Source organism: Plecotus auritus (assembly GCF_963455305.1).
Source record: "Plecotus auritus genome assembly, chromosome: 2".
Classification (NCBI taxonomy): domain Eukaryota; kingdom Metazoa; phylum Chordata; class Mammalia; order Chiroptera; family Vespertilionidae; genus Plecotus; species Plecotus auritus.
This window is the reverse complement of record NC_137771.1, coordinates 49,341,908-49,359,074: the sequence shown is the minus strand read 5'-3', so window position 1 is coordinate 49,359,074 and position 17,167 is coordinate 49,341,908. Positions and strand designations below refer to the sequence as shown.

The 17,167-nt window shown below is 36.0% G+C and overlaps 2 protein-coding genes across 2 annotated transcripts in view; both read left to right on the top strand.

The window, feature by feature from the left end:
• DNAI4 (dynein axonemal intermediate chain 4) overlaps positions 1-17,167 on the top strand; it is a 78,884-nt gene that overhangs the window by 36,934 nt on the left and 24,783 nt on the right. Inside the window, exons 8-10 of the mRNA XM_080655743.1 lie at positions 2,817-3,011; positions 11,006-11,214; positions 15,246-15,332. Of these exons, the coding sequence (XP_080511869.1) occupies positions 2,817-3,011; positions 11,006-11,214; positions 15,246-15,332 (491 nt within the window). The remainder of the gene's footprint in view (positions 1-2,816; positions 3,012-11,005; positions 11,215-15,245; positions 15,333-17,167) is intronic.
• On the top strand, positions 11,926-12,294 carry LOC308242161 (eukaryotic translation initiation factor 1-like; the record flags this gene model as incomplete). The annotated part of the gene is made up of 1 exon (XM_080656032.1): positions 11,926-12,294. Exon 1 carries the CDS (start codon positions 11,953-11,955, stop codon positions 12,292-12,294), a length of 342 nt encoding a protein of 113 aa, XP_080512158.1. The 5' UTR covers positions 11,926-11,952.

The following is a 17,167-nucleotide window of genomic DNA, read 5'->3' as shown; positions in this document are numbered from 1 at the left end:
GGATTGTTGTGTTTTCATTGTCATTTGTTGCCATGATGTTTTTTATTTCTTCTTTGATCTCTCTGGTAACCCAGACATTGTTTAATAGCATGCTATTTAGTCTCCATGTGTTTGATTTTTTTGGATTGTTTTTATTGTAGTTGATTTCCAGTTTTATGCCACTGTGATCTGAGAGGATGCTTGATATGAGTTCTATCTTCTTGAATTTGAAGAGACTTTCCCTGTGACCCAATATATGGTCTATCTTTGAAAATGACCCATGTGCACTTGAGAAGAATGTATATTCTGTGGCTTTGGGGTGAAATGTTCTGAAGATGTCAATTAATTCCATCTGGTCTAGTGAGTCATTTAGTATTGATGTTTCTTTGCTAATTTTTTGTTTAGAGGATTTGTCCAATGGTGATAGTGGTGTATTAAAGTCCCCTACTATGATTGTATTGCTGTCAATCTCTCCCTTGATATCTTCCAGGAGTTATTTTATGTATTTGGGTGCTCCTGTATTGGGTGGGTATATGTTTACCAGAGTTATTTCTTCTTGTTGGATTGCTCCCTTTAGTATTATGAAGTGGCCTTCCTTATCTCTTGTTATGTCCTTCAGTTTGAGATCTAATTTGTCAGATATAAGTATTGCTACCCCAGCTTTTTTTTCAGTTCCATTTGCCTGGAAAACCTTTTTCCATCCCTTCACCCTCAGTCTGTGTGCGTCTTTTTTTCTGAGGTGGGTTTCTTGTAGACAGCAGATATATGGGTCATGTTTTCTTATCCAATCCATTACCCTATGTCTTTTGATTGGGGCGTTTAATCCATTTACATTTAAAGTTATTATTGATAGGTGCTTATTTGTCGCCATGTTTCTTCTTTACCCCTGTGTTCCTTCTTTGCTTCCTATTTATTCTTTTTACAGCAGACCCTTTAGCATTTCTTGCATTGCTGGTTTGGTGGTAATAAACTCCCTTAATCCTTTTTTGTCTGTGAAGCTCCTGATTTCACCCTCAATTTTGATTGATAGCCTTGCTGGGTACAGTATTCTTGGATTCAGACCCTTCCTTTGCATGACTTTGTATATTTCATTCCATTCCTTTCTGGCCTGATGTGTTTCTGTTGAGAAATCAGTCACTAGTCTGATGGGGGATCCCGTGTAGGTAACTTTCTGTCTCTCTCTGGCCGCTTTTAAGATTCTTACTTTGTTGTTGGTGTTTGCAAATTTAATTATAATGTGCCTTGGCATCGGTCTTTTGGGGTTCATTTTGTTTGGGACTCTGTGAGCTTCTTGGATATGTGTGGGTTTTTTCTTCCCTATATCAGGGAAGTTTTCTGTCATTATTTCTTCAAACAGGTTTTCTAGTCCTTGCTCAGTTTCCTCTCCTTCTTGCACTCCTATTATGTGTATGTTGTTTCGTTTCGTGTTGTCCCAAAGTTCCCTTAGGCTCTCCTCCTGCCTTTTAATTTTTTTTTTCTAAGTTGCTCTACTTGGGTATTTTTTCCTATCTTGTCTTCTAGCTCACTGATGCGGTCTTCTGCTTCTTCTAGTCTACTCTTGATGCTTTCTATTGAGTTCTTCATAGCAGTGATGTCATTTTTCATTTCTTCTTGGTTCTTCTTCATTTCCTCTTGGTTCTTACACATATTGTCGAATTTGTCTTCCATTCTTTTCATCCACCCTATGACCATTTCTCTGAATTCTTTCTCTGACAAGTTGCTTGCCTCCATTTCGTTTACTTCCTTTTCTGGTGATGCCTGCTTTTCTTTCATATGCGGGCTGTTTCTTTGTCTCCCCATGATCTCTCTTCTCCAGGTGTCTGGTTATGTAGTTGTCTCTCTCCAACAAACACTCCCCGTGTGACCACACACTCTGCCTTTGTTCTCTCATTCACACATTATCTTGCAGTCAGCCTTCCCGTCAACAGCCATCTTTCCAAATGCTTTGGAAGTTTTAATTTCTTTATTTGTTTTTTAAAGTAAGCGTCTGCTAAGTGCGTGCTAGGCAGAATAATACTTCCCCCCAAATGTATACATCCCAACACCTGGAATCTGTAAATACCTTACCTTACATGGCAGGAACGACTTTCCAGATGTGATTAAATAAAGGTCTTCAAAGGAGAAGATGACCTTGCATTATCCAAATGAGCTCCATCTAATCCCATGTATATAAAAGTGGAGGACCTTTCCCAGCTGTGGTCAGAGAGAGATGCAATGACAGAAGGTCAGAGAGATGTAATATTGGTGACTTTGAAGATGGGGGAAGGGTGTGGGTGGGTCCAAAGCTGGAAAAGACAAGGAAAAAATATTCTCGTCAAGACACTCCAGAAAGACATAATCCTATTGACTTCTTGGTTTTAGCCCAGTGAGACCTGCATCCAAACCGCCAACCTACAGCACTCTAAGTTTGCATGTTTTTAATCCATGAAGTTTTTGATAAATTACTCTAGCATCAATAAAAAATTAACACAGTAGTAGTATGATATTCCTATAAAGCAACAGTCAGATCATACCTTTATCTGAAACTGATTCTTTTGTTTTAATTGGAATAAAAATGTATAGACATGAGTGAAAATTACCTCATGAGGTTATCATTGCTTATCTTTGGGAAGATAGTACATTTTTGAATGATTGAGAATTCCAAAATGAGGTAATATATGTATATCTTGTATGTGCTTGGTACATAAAAGTTATTCAACAAATGTCTCCTGAAGTTGTTGAATCCTGGAAGAAGACAAATAGTAATGACAAAATGTCATTTTTTAATATTTAGGATGCATGAATCATCTAATATTATTTGGATTATTTTATCATTACATTATGTTTGCATTTTACAGATAGTGAAGCTAGTTCTATAATGGAAATAGAAAATGCAATTCTGGCTAAAAAGCACAATGAAGAAGAAGACCACTCAGAAGCAATATTCAAATCTGAAAAGTTTCATCAGGACTTATTTTTTATGGAACGAGTTCTAATGGAAAACGTATTTCAGCCCAAACTTGCAGCTTATCGTCAGCTTCCTATTTTAAAAGGTATTTTAAAAATAAAATTTAAACAAACTCAACTAATTTTAAAAATTAAATGGTTTTATTACTTCTAAGTGTAATATCAACTGGGATATCACTTACCAGAAGATGTATTTATATAGCTTTCAGCACTAAAAATGCAAGTAACAGAATTCAGACTAGAGGGCCCACAGCAAGTCGTAGTTCCTTTGATTTAAAACTCATAAGCATCTGTGGCTCCCTTGGCCCTGCATTAAATATTCTCTCATATTCAAACTTCCTTTTTCATTGCCTTTGATACCTCCAAGGTTCTGGCTTTTATTACCTCTTCCTAATTTTATTTCAGGGTCATTCCTCCTCTTCTCATTGCTACAAATTCCATCTCACAAGTTCTCAAATATTTGGAAGGATTTTAGAGATTATCTAATTCAACCTTTCAATACTTGAATGAACAAAATAAAGGCTATAGAAACTTTATAAGGTTACATAGTCTATGACAAAGCTAGGCATTCAATCAAGATCTTTTGATTCCATTCCAATTCTTTTCTCTCTACCATCCTGACATGCTGATGTATCATAAACACAGGTTTGAACATGGCATTTAACTGCTAAAAAACTTCAGAACCTTCCCATTACAAAGATACTTGTAATATGGCCACAGACTATTTCATCTCACGGTATGACTTTGGAGACCCTAAAAGTTAGCCATGTTATACTTACCTGACAATCCCCAAACAAAACCTGAACATTCCTGCCTTACCTTTAGTTGTACTATGTTTGTCAGTCCGCCCATCATCTTTGCCTATTGTATTCCCATCTTTCATGAATGCATTAGAGCAAACTGCTTCATGAAATCTTTCTTGATCTTTCAAGTCAAAATCAAACTTCTATATGCCTACATCAAAAAGTCAGGTTACAAAATAGCATGTGTGACAAATGGTTGTAAACCTTTTGTTTACATAGATCCAAGAATATTAAAAAACTATGTCCTTTCTCTCATATCGGGTTGATATTTAACGTTTTATCACATACATAAACTTTTAATCCTATATTTAAAGAGTTATAAGGTTGAAATTTACTTTATACTGTGCATTTTGACATTTTTAAAACAAGACTGTTGATAGTTCACTTCTTTAAATATATCTAAGAAATGAAAATACCATAGAAAAATTGTTAATGAGATAAGATTTACACACAATGAAATACAGATATTTTAACTATGTAGTTTGATACATTTTGAAAATATATAAGCCTGTGTAACTAATACCCTAATAGAAATAGGGAATATATCCATCAATCCCAAAAGTTCCATTTGACCCAGTGATCCCACTTCTAGGAATATATCCCAAGAAACTAGAAACACCAATCAGAAAGGATACATGCACCCCTATGTTCATAGCAGCACAATTTACAATAGCTAAGATTTGGAAACAGCCTAAGTGCCCATCAGCAGATGAGTGGATTAAAAAACCGTGGTACATCTACACAATGGAATACTATGCTGCAGTAAAAAAGAAGGAATTCTTACCATTTGCTATAGCATGGGTGGAGCTGGAGAGCATTATGCTAAGTGAAATAAGCCAGGCAGAGAAAGATAAATATCACATGATCTCACTCATTTGTGGAATATAATGAACAACATAAACTGATGAACAAAAAACAGATCGGAGACAGAGAAGCATCCATGAGACCATCAAACCTCAGAAGGAAGGTAGGGGAGGGTGGGGGTAAGGGAGAGAGATCAACCAAAGGACTTGTATGCATGTATATAACCAATGGACACAACACGAGGGGGGTGAGGGCATGAGTGAGAGGGGTGGGGGGCAATAGGGGGATAAAGACACATATGTAATACCTTAATCAATAAAGAAAAAAAAGAAAAAAGTTCCCTTGTGCAGTTTTCCAGTTACAGTTTATCCCTTCTCCTCCTTAGAAAGCATTCACCTGATTTCTCTCACTGTTGATTAGCTGTTTTAGTATATCATATAAGTGGGTTCCTATAGAAAGCATTAGGTGTTGGGCTTTTTTAATTCAACATAATGTTTTTGAGATTCATCTAGGTTGATGTGTATATAAGTAGTTTACTTTTTCCCCAAGCACTGTTCCATTTTATGAAAAAACTCATAATTTGTATATTCATTCATCTGTTGATAGGTACCTAGACTGTTTCCAGTTTTGAACTATTATGGGTAAAGCTGCTATGATCATTGTTGTGTCTTTTTGTAAACATGTTTTCATTCCTCTTGGGTAATTACCTAGAGATAAAATTGTTGGATCATTGGGTAGAATTACTAGTATGTTTAATTTTTTTAGAAACTGAAAAATACCTTTCCACAGTACTTGTACCATCTTACAACCCACAAGCAATATAAGAGTACCAGTTGCTTTATATTCTTGATAACACCTGATGTTGGCAATCTTTTTAATGCCCTAAAGACTAGTCATATTAAGTACTTTTCATGTGCTTTTTTTGGCCATTTGTATATCTTATTTTGTGTTATGTTTGATCAAGTCCTTTGCCTACTTAAAATTTTTTATTAATATTTTTTACTTGCAATTTTATTCTGTGCCTACTTTAATATATATATACATATATATGCATATACATATATATATAATGTATATATATATATACATATATATATATATATATATATATATATATATATATATATATATATACAATTTATTTCAGAGATGAAGGGAGAGAGAGAGAGATAGAAACATAAATGTCGAGAGAGAATCATTGACTGGCTGCCTCCTGCACGCCCCATACTGAGGCGTGCCCTGACCTGGAATCTAACTGTGACTGCCTGGTTCATAGGTCAACACTTAACCACTGAGCCACACCGGCTGAGCATATTTTGTGCCCACTTTAAAATTGAGTTTTGTTTTTTTAAAAAAATCAAGTTGTCAGAACTTATTTTTATATGTTTTGAATACAAGCTCTCCCCCCTACCCCTTTAAGAGAGAGAGGAAGGGAGAGGAGAGGGAGAGAGACACACACACATTGATGTGAGAGTGAAACATCAATCTGTTGTCTCCTGCACGCATCAAACACGCAGTCTGGGTATGTGCCCTGATTGAGAATTGAACCTGCCCCTTATTGGTGAACAGGACAATACTACAACCAACTGAGCCACACTGGCTAGGGCTGGATACAAACTCTTTGAAAGATACATGTATTGCAACTATCTTCTCTAAGTTTATGGCTTGCCAATATATTTATCTCTTGATGAATTTTTTTATTTTGATGAGGTCTTCTCTTCCAGCTTTTTCTTTTGTAGTTAATGTTTTTCATGTCCTCTCTAAGAAATATTTGCCTGCCCCAAGTTTGCAAATATCTTTAACTTGTTCCTGGACTTAGAGTGCAAGATTCAATATTTCATTGTTAAATTTGATATTAGATACAGTTTTTTTGTAGATGCACTTTATTGATTTGAGGAAATTTCCTTCTCTTTCTAGTTTGCTAGACATTTTTAAAGATAAGTGGGTCTTGGATTTTGTCCAAAATTTTTTCTACATTCATTAAAATGATCATATAAATTTTCTACTTTAATATGTCAATGTAGCCAATTACATTGCTTGATTTCAAATGCTAAAACAAAGTGAATCCTTATGGTTAAGTCTCACTTGGTTATATTGTATTATCCTTTTTATATGTTGGTATATTCAATTTTTAAATATTCTGTTAAGAATTTTGCACTGAGTTCATGCAGCATATTTCTTCTGCAATGTTTTCCTCCTGTAAATCCCTTGATGGGTTTTTGTATCAGTGTTATGATAGACATATAAAATGAGTTTTGGAAGTTTTCTTTCATTCTCTATATTCCAAAAATATGTGTATTACTTCTTCTTTAATTGTTTGATAAAATTTACCAGTGAACCCATCTGGAACTGAGTTTTCTTGATAAGAAATTCTCAAATTGCAAGTTTAATTTTTTTGACAGATAAAGGTTTATTCAGATATTCTATTTCTATCTGTGTCAATTTTAGTAAATTGTGTTTATGTGGTTGAAGTTATTGGCATAAAGCTATTAATAATATCCTCTCCTGCCAAAACCGGTTTGGCTCAGTGGATAGAGCGTCGGCCTGCGGACTGAAAGGTCCCAGGTTCGATTCCGGTCAAGGGCATGTAACTTGGTTGCGGGCACATCCCCAGTAGGAGGTGTGCAAGAGGCAGCTGATCGATGTGTCTCTGTCATCGATGTTTCTAACTCTCTATCCCTCTTCCTTCCTCTCTGTAAAAAATCAATAAAATATATTAAAAAAAATAATAATATCCTCTCCTCAAATTCTACCTAATATTAATAGCTATAGGCTTTATATTGATATCACCTATTTAATTTTTTATATTCTTTTGTAAATTTTCTTCTCCTTTTTTATTAGTCTAGTTGTCCAGTTTTTTAAGATAGAAAGTTTGTCATTGATTTTACATATTTTTTCTTATTTAAGACAGGCATTTTATACAATAAATTTACCTGTAAGTACCATATTAGCTGTATCCTACAAATTTTGATATCTTGTGTTTTCATAATTATTCAGTTAACTTTTAACTTCGTGGATTTTCTTGACCAATAGGTTAGTTTGAGGTGTATTCTTTTATTTTTAAGTTTTTAGTAATTTTTAAACTATTTTTTCTTTCTTTTTTTTAAAATCCTCATTTGAGGATATTTTTCTATTGGTTTTTAGAGAGAGGGAAAGACAGAGAGAAATATCGACATGAGAGAAACACATTGATTGGTGCCTCTTGCATAAGACCCAACTAGGGCCTGGGCCAGGGAGGAGCCTGCAACCAAGGTACATGCCCTTAACCAATCAAACTTAGGACCCTTCAGTCTGCAGGTTGATGCTCTATTCACTGAGCCAAAATGGCGAGGGCTAAGCAATTTTTTCTTATTGAATTCTAATTTTACATTCTGTGGTGGTCAGGGAACATATTCCATATGATTTCTATTCTTTGAAATTTATCGAGACTTGTTTTATGGCCCAGCATATGGTGACTGTTTTATACTCAAGAAGATTTTATATTCTGTTGTTATTTGGTGTGGTATTTTTAAAATGTTAATTTTGTCAAATTGTTGATAGTATTTTCAATTTTTATCTTTATTGACTTTAAAAAACATATATATATATTTTATTGTTGATAGTATTACAGATGTCTCCCATCCTCCCCTTTATTTATTGATGTTTTGTTGACTCTTTATGTCAATCAATGTGAGAGTAACATTTAAATCTCTAGTTATGATTATAAATTTGTTTATATTTCCCTTTAGGTTTATTAATTTTGCTCTATATATTTGAGAGCTTTGTTATCAGGTACATTCAAACTTAAAAGTATTCTGCCTTATGGATGCTATCCTTTTTACAAATCATTATTTACACTTTCGTGATTGGGAAATGCCCTTACTTATTCTGGTAATACTCTGTCTTGAAGCCTAATTTGTATAACATTATTAATAGCTTCACTAACTTTCTTATCCTTATTATTTGCATTATCCTTATTCCTTTTATTTATAACATTTTTATTGTTATGTTTAACATGTGTCTGCTATAAACAATATGTAGTTTGGTCTTTATTTTTTTACTCAGTGTAACAATCTGCTTTTGTGTATTTTTATCTCTGCCTCCTCAACTCAGCTAGACTGCTGTGTTTTGCTACACTCACTTCCCAGCACAGTGGTGAGGTAATTGTCCCAGGCTGAAAGTGTGCTTGACCATGGTTTTCTCAGTTGTGCAATGCCTATTGTTTAATGCCTGAAAACAAAGTTACCTCATATTTCAAATATAGTTTTATATTTATTTATGGTAGGAGGGCAAGTTTAATACAGTTAGCCCATAACAACTGGAAGCTTATCATAGCAATGTGGAACCCATCGTTGACCACTTTAAAAAGATGAAACAGTACTTTTACTTTTGGTTACAATGTAGATAATTATGAGACCACAGGGCAGAGAGATGAATTGTAGCAAAGTATGTAGTTTTGCTACATGATGACACACAGATACTGTGTAGATAAGAGTTCAGAGAGTCTGAGGTGACTGGAATTGGTGGGATAAAGAATCAGGCAGGAGGAAGCTATGAAGAGGAAAAAAATGCATATATCTACCATTGAGTCTTTGCCTGAATCAAAAACTGCATGTTGGGGTAAAATTGCAGAAAGTAAACAAAGAACAACCACCAGGAGCTATAAGATGAACTAGTGTCAGAGTTTACTCAGGTCTGGGAGACATTTGAGTTCTGACTGGCCAGAGGTAGAGACCTTATTGCACACCTGGGGTGTTCAGTACATATGCAGAAGAGCTATACCTTAACAGTAGGGTTCCAGGGGTGGGCAAACTTTTTGACTCGAGGGCCACAATGGGTTCTTAAACTGGACCGGATGGCCGGAACAAAAGCATGGATGGAGTGTTTGTGTGAACTAATATAAATTCAAAGTAAAGGAGTGGAGGGGAGAGCAAGAGAACCCTCCGCTCTTTTGGCTCCGCAGGCCAGATAGAACAGCCGAATGGGCCGGATCCAGCCCACGGGCCGTAGTTTGCCCACGGCTGGACTAACCCTAAAGTCTAGTTTAGGACCACTATCCCCCAACAAACAACCCTTTACAAAAAGCTTTAAAAAAATCAAGCTAATCTGAAAGTAAGTTAACTGCTTTTCAAAACAAATTGAACACTGTATAAAGGAAGAAAACACAATCCAGACTTCCAATACTATAACATTTACAAAGTAAAGCATCCAGCAAAAAAAAAAAATAAAATAAAATAAAAATAAAAGACTAGTTGTATGAGGAAGCAGTAACATATAAGCCACGCTATTAGAAAACTCAGTCAACAAAAACAGGTGAAAAAGTTGCCAAGATGATGGAAAAGCAGGCAAGGACTTTTAAAAGGCTATTATACCCAGAATAGTGAATACAATATTGAAGGAGAAAAACAAAGTCGAAGGACTGGCACTACTGGACTTCGAGACTTGCTATAAAGCTATGGTAGTTAAGACAGTGATTATTGGTGAAAGAATAGACACAAAGATCAATAGAACAGAATAGACAGTCCGGAAAAACATCTACATGAATATAGTCAATTGATCTTTGACAAAGGAGGAAAGAATGCAATGAAGAAAAGATAGTCTTTTCAAGAAATAGTACTGTAACAATTGGACATTTACATGCAAAATAAAGAATCGAGATACCCCAAAGTTAACTCAAAATGGATCATAGATCACAATGTAATATGCAAAACTATGAAACTTGTACAAAACAACACAGGAGTATGACCTTGAGTATGGTGATGACTTTTTTTTTCTTATTTAACACCAAGAGTAAGAAAAAAGTGGGTACTAATATCAACACAAAACACTGCACACGGATGTTGATGACACTTTTATTGAGATACTTTTTTCCAGCCCCTCGTACAACCATAAAGGAGGCATAATGCCTAATGGACCTCTGCATTTTGGAGGCAATGCATTCCTCATTTGGATGTGCTCCTCCGGCTTATTTGTTGAGTGAACTGAAAAGCTGCTGGTTTTGAGGGGAGGCCAGAAGAATAGGAGATTCCGCAGCGGGGCTGGCCAGAACTATTCAAGGTACCCTGTCACTTGGGCCAGATGATCCAGCAGATCCAATGGTGCTTGTATTGTTGGTGGTAGAGATGCTGTGCTGTTTGGAGCTTTAGGCAGGGTCCTATAGATTAGAAGAGAATAATCTTATTAAAAAAATTATATATATATATATATATATATATATATATATATATGTTTTATTTATTTCAGAGAAGGAGAAAGAGAGAGAGGGAGAGAGAGAGAGAGAGAGAGAGAGAGAGAGAGAGAGAGAGAGAGAGAGAGATAGATGCATCAATGATGAGAGGCTGCCTCTTGCATGCCCCACACTGGGAATTGAGCCTGAAACCCAGGCATATGCTCTGACCAGCAATAGAATCCATGACCTCCTGTTTCATAGGTAGACGCTAGACCACTGAGTCATGCCAGCCAGGCGATAATTTTTTTATTTGATTTAATTTTAGAACTACAACCTGACGAGCCTAAAGACCTTTCAGAAGGTAAAAAACTTGAAGCGGTAGAAGAAGAGATTAAGAAGGAAGAGGAAGAAGAAATAGAAATAGGTGAAGAACACTCAACAATACCAGCCAATTTGGAACGACTTTGGTCATTTTCCTGTGACTTAACCAAAGGCCTCAATGTGAGCAGCCTTGCCTGGAATAAAACTAATCCAGTAAGTTATTGAATATTTTAACAATTCCATCTCTAGCATTTAAGGGCAACTTTCAAGTCCTAAGGAATATGTTTGTTTGTTTTTTTTTTTTATATTAGGCAAGTATTTAGACATAACCCCTAGTTTTAAAATGACTAAAGAAAATTCATGTTTCAAAACAGGGAAAATGCATATAATTATGAAAAATGTTTTTCTCCTTTAATATACATTACCATTTTTATTTTTATATATATCTATATTGATTGATGGATTTTTTAGAGGAAGGGAGAGGGAGAGATAGAAACATAAATGATGAGAGAGAATCATTGATTGGCTGCCTCCTGCACGCCCCCTACTGGGAATTGAGCCCGCAACCTGGGCATGTGCCCTTGATGGGAATTAAACCTGGGAACCTTCAGTCTTCACACCTTCACTCTATCCACTGAGCCAAACCAGTTAGGGCACCATTTTTATCTTAATAGATGTACTTGAGAAACTCTCTGAATCAGTTATTGAGAAACGAACTAGAATATAGTATATAATTGATTTATGTCAACATTTACTAAACTCAGGTATCCAGATTTGTATTTTACTTGTATTAATACAAAAACTCAGGCCCCAGTGACTGAGCACCACCGAGGACTCAGCAACCTCCCCTTTGGGCCCCCCTCGCTTCCCGACGCTCTGTCCCCCCTGCCCGCCTTCTCCCGCCGCAGCCTTCCACAGGCCGTTTCCACCGAGGAAAAGGAATCGTATTGTATGTCCGCTATCCAGAACCTCCACTCTTTCGACCCCTTTGCTGATGCAAGTAAGGGTGATGATCTGCTTCCTGCTGGCACTGAGGATTATATCCATATAAGAATTCAACAGAGAAACGGCAGGAAGACCCTTACTACCGTCCAAGGGATCGCTGATGACTACGATAAAAAGAAACTAGTGAAGGCCTTTAAGAAGAAATTTGCCTGCAATGGTACTGTAATTGAGCATCCAGAATATGGAGAAGTAATTCAGCTGCAGGGTGACCAGTGCAAGAACATATGCCAGTTCCTCGTCGAGATTGGACTGGCTAAGGACAACCAGCTGAAGGTTGATGGGTTTTAAGTGCTTTTGGCTCACTGAAACTTAAGTGAGGATTTCTTTGCAATGAGTAGAATTTCCCTTCTGTCCCTTGTCACAAGTTTAAAAACCTCACAGCTTGTATAATGTAACCATTTGGGGTCTGTTTTTAACTTGGACTAGTGTAATTCCTTCATGCAATAAACTGAAAAGAGCCATAAAAACAAAACAAAACAAAACAAAACCTCTGGAGTTAGGCTTCATTATGTTGATGAGGAAATTGAAGCACAGAAAGGATAAGCAACTTGCCCAAAGTTACACAATCTAGTAAAACAGCTGGAGTTCAAACCCAAACATCCACCTCCAGGTTTCTTTTAAATACTAACTGCTAGAAATCATCTTGAGACAAATTAAATGAATCATCAAATTGGGGAATGGTTCGTTTGCTTGTAAAAAAGAGATGATTATAGAGTAATGATAGTTATTTTCTCTTGGGGTTTATAAACTACTTCTGAAGACATGATTCTCAACTAGTTATTCTGAAACTCTTTTATGTAATGGCAATACCTTTGGAATAAATATTTAGTGTATTTTTAAAGTGATCAAAACTGATTTATTGGTTTAAGTTGTATTGTATTATGCATGTTTAAGAATTAGCCTTATTTTATTGCCACGTCTGTTAAGATGCTATGTGCAAATATGTTAGTTGTTATGGTTATTACAAAACAGAAGGTCTATAATCATTTTTGTTGAAGCCTAAATAACACATCATAAAAGGTATACATTTTTATTGATTTCAGAGAGGAATGTAGAGGGAGAGAGAGATAGAAACATCCATAATGAGAGAGAATCATTGATCGGCTGCCTCCTACATGCCCACCACTGGGGATCGAGCCTGCAACTCGAGAATTTGCCCTGACCAGGAATGGAACCATGACCCCCTGGTTCATAATTCGACACTCAGTCACTAAGCCACACCGGTTGGGCTGTATATTATTTTTAATAAACTAAAATCCTTTTAATTTGGATTTGTCTTTATAATACTATACTTGAGAACATCTCATAGATAAGTGAGATTTAATAAATCAATAATAACTGTAATAAACACATATGAATTCTATTTAGAAACTGAATACACTAGCATTTTATTTTATTGAATTTATTGTGGTGACAATGGTTAATAAAATTATATAGGCTTCAACTGTACGGTTCTATAATACATTATCTGTGTATTGTATTGTGTGTTCACCACCCTAAATCAAGTCTCTTTATCACCATTCACCCCTCTTTACCTTTTCTACCTCCTTCCATTCCCCATTTCCTCATATTGTTTTTTCTAAACCTCTTCACCTTTTTCACCCAGCCCCCCAACTTCCATCCCCTCTGACAGCATTCAGTCTGTTCTTTGTATCTATGTATCTGTTCTTTGTTTCTATTTTTTTAATGTATTTTGATCATTAGATTTCACATATAAGTGAAATCATATGGTACTTGTCTTTTTCTGACTGGCTTATTTCTCTTGGTATAATACTCTCCAGGTCCATCCATGCTGTTGCAAAGGGTAAGCTTTCCTTCTTTTTTATGGCCAACTTGTACTCCCTTGTGTAAATATACCACAGCTTTTTTATCTACTCATCTACTGATGGACACATGGGCTGCTTCCAAATCTTGGCTTTTGTAAATAATACTGCAATGAACATAAAGGTGCATATATTCTTTCAAATAGGTGTTTCAAGTTTATTTGGATACATTCCCAGAAGTGGAATTGCAGGGTCATATGGCAGTCTGATTTTTCATTTTTTGAGGAAACTTCAGACTGCTTTCCATAGTGACTGCACCAGTCTGCATTCCCACCATCAGTGTACCAAGGTTTCCTTTTCTCCACATCCTCACCAACACTTGTTTTCTGATTTATTGATGACAGCCATTCTGACAGGTTTGAGGTGATATCTCATTGTGGTTATAATCTGCAGTTATATCTCTGATGATTATTGATGTTGAGCATCTTTTCATATGTCTATTGATCATCTGTATGTCCTCTTTGGAGAAGTGTATATTCAGCTCCTTTGCCCATTTTTTAATTGGATTGTCTGTATTTTTGGTGTTGAGTTTTAGAAGTTCTTTGCAAATTTTGGATATTAATCCTTTATCAGATGTACCATTGGTGAATATGTTCTCCCATTCAGTGGGTTGTCTTTTCATTTTGTGAACGTGAAACATCAATTGGCTGCCTCTTCTGCGCCCTGTACTGGGGATCGAGCCTCAACCTGGGCATGTGCCCTGACCAGGAATCAACTGGCAACCCTTTGGTGCATGGGATGTACCCAACCAACTGAGCCACACTGGCCAGGGCAATTATTAACTTTTGTCTATTTATACTTATATAAGCATGTCTTGAAATGACCTGCTTTACTCATCAACTCAGGCTGCCATCATAAAATACCATAGGCTGGGTGGCTTAAACAATAGAAGTTTGTTTCCTCACAGTTCTGGATGTTAGGAAGTCCAGAATCAAGGTGCCAGCTGATTTATTCCCGGGGAAGCCTCTCTTCCTGGCTTGCAGATGTCTGTGTCCTCATATGGTGGAGAGGGCTCTGCTGTGTCTTTCTCTTTATATAAGGCCATCGATTTTATCAGATTAGGACTCCACCCTTATGACCTCATGTTACCTTAATTACCTCCTAAAAGCCTTAAATATAATCACATTGGGGATTATGAGTTTTACATATGAATTTTGAGGGAGGAGACACAATCATTTTATGATACTTGTCTTTACCTTAAATGTCTTTATTTTACAAAATGATTTGGTCATTCTAAAAAACCCAAGGGATATTATAATGTAATAATGCAATTTTGGAAAAGAAAAAAATCAAACTTCAAATATAACAGCTATATCATGCTGTGATAATAACAGTTCATTAATATGCATCTTTGTACATTTGCAAACATTTGTATGTCACCCTCTCTTATATTAAATACAATTTCCTGTTTTTCAGGACCTTTTGGCTGTTGGCTATGGGCATTTTGGATTTAAAGAGCAAAAAAAAGGATTGGCTTGCTGCTGGTCAATAAAGAATCCCATGGTAACTCAAACAGAATGAAGACCCATTTTTATTTAATTAAATGTTGACATGATTATAAAGCAGATAGTTGTTCAAGACTTTTTTTTTTTTTTTGGTTTAAGTACATAATAATTAAAATGTGTTCTTTTAGATATAGGATAAAGTAAGTTCATTTACAAATTCATTCAATAAATATTTATTCAGCATTTACTATGTACTGTTACATCTGTTGATCCAGAGTTGAACCATTATTGTTTATCACTGCTAATTACAAAGAATGAATTTGCAAAAAAAAAAAAAATCCTTTAAAAATTACATTTCATTTAATACTGGGTTGTTTCTTTTTTTTTTTTTTTTCTTTCAAATTTTTATTAAGGTATTATATGTGTACATATCTTACCATTGCCCCCCCCACCCCACTCCCATACCTGCCCTCACCCCCCAATGTTTTGCATCTGTTGGTTACTCTTATATGCATGCATACAAGTCCTTCAGTTGATCTCTTATTTCCCCCACCTCTCCCTAACCTTACCGCTGTAATTAGATACTCTGTTTGATGCTTTACTGCCTCTGTAACTATCTTTTGGTTTATCAGTTTATAATGTTTTTTATCCCTAAATGAGTGAGATCATGTGGTATTTTTCTTTCATTGACTGGCTTATTTCACTTAGCATAATGTTCTCTAATTCCATCCAGGTGTCTATAAATGGTAGTAATTCCTTCTTTTTTATGGCAGCATAGTATTCCATTGTGTAGATGTACCATAGTTTTCTGATCCAGTCATCTGCTGACGGGCACCTAGGCTGTTTCCAAATCTTAGCTATTGTAAATTGTGCTGCTATGAACATAGGGGTGCATATATCCTTTCTGATTGGTGTTTCTGGTTTCTTAGGATATATTCCTAGGAGTGGGATTACTGGGTCAAATGGGAGTTCCATTTTCAGTTTTTTGAGGAAACTCCATACTGTTCTCCACAGTGGCTGCACCAGTCTGCATTCCCACCAGCAGTGCACGAGGGTTCCTTTTTCTCCGCATCCTCGCCAACACTTGTCGTTTGTTGATTTGTTGATGATAGCCATTCTGACAGGTGTGAGATGGTATCGCATTGTCGTTTTGATTTGCATCTCTCGGATAATAAGTGACTTTGAGCATGTTTTCATGTGTCTCTTGGCCTTCCTTCTGTCTTCTTTCGAAAAGATTCTATTTAGGTCCGTTGCCCATTTTTTTATTGGATCATTTATCTTCCTTTTATTAAGTTGTATAAGCTGCCTGTAGATGTTGGAAATTAAACCTTTATCAGTGATACCATTTGCAAATATGTTCTCCCATACAGTGGGGTTTCTTGTTGTTTTGTTGATGGTTTCTTTTGCTGTGCAAAAGCTTTTTATTTTGATGTAGTCCCATTTGTTTATTTTCTCTTTGGCTTCCATTGCCCTAGGGGCAGTATCACTGAAAAAGTTCTTTTGGCATGTGTCTGAGATTTTGCTGCCTGTGGATTCCTCTAGTATTTTTATGGTTTCCCGTCTTATATTTAAGTCCTGTATCCATTTTGAGTTTATTTTTGTGTATGGTGTAAGTTGGTGATCTAGTTTCATTTTTTTGCATGTATCTGTCCAGTTTTCCCAACACCATTTATTGAAGAGACTGTCTTGACTCCATTGTATGCTCATGCCTCCTTTGTCAAATATTAATTGCACATATTGGTTTGGGTCGATATCTGGATTCTCTATTCTATTCCATTGATCTATATGTCTGTTCTTGTGCCAGTACCAGGCTGTTTTGAGGACAGTGGCTTTGTAATACAGCTTGAAATCTGGTATTGAGATCCCTCCTACTTTATTCTTCTTTCTCAGTAT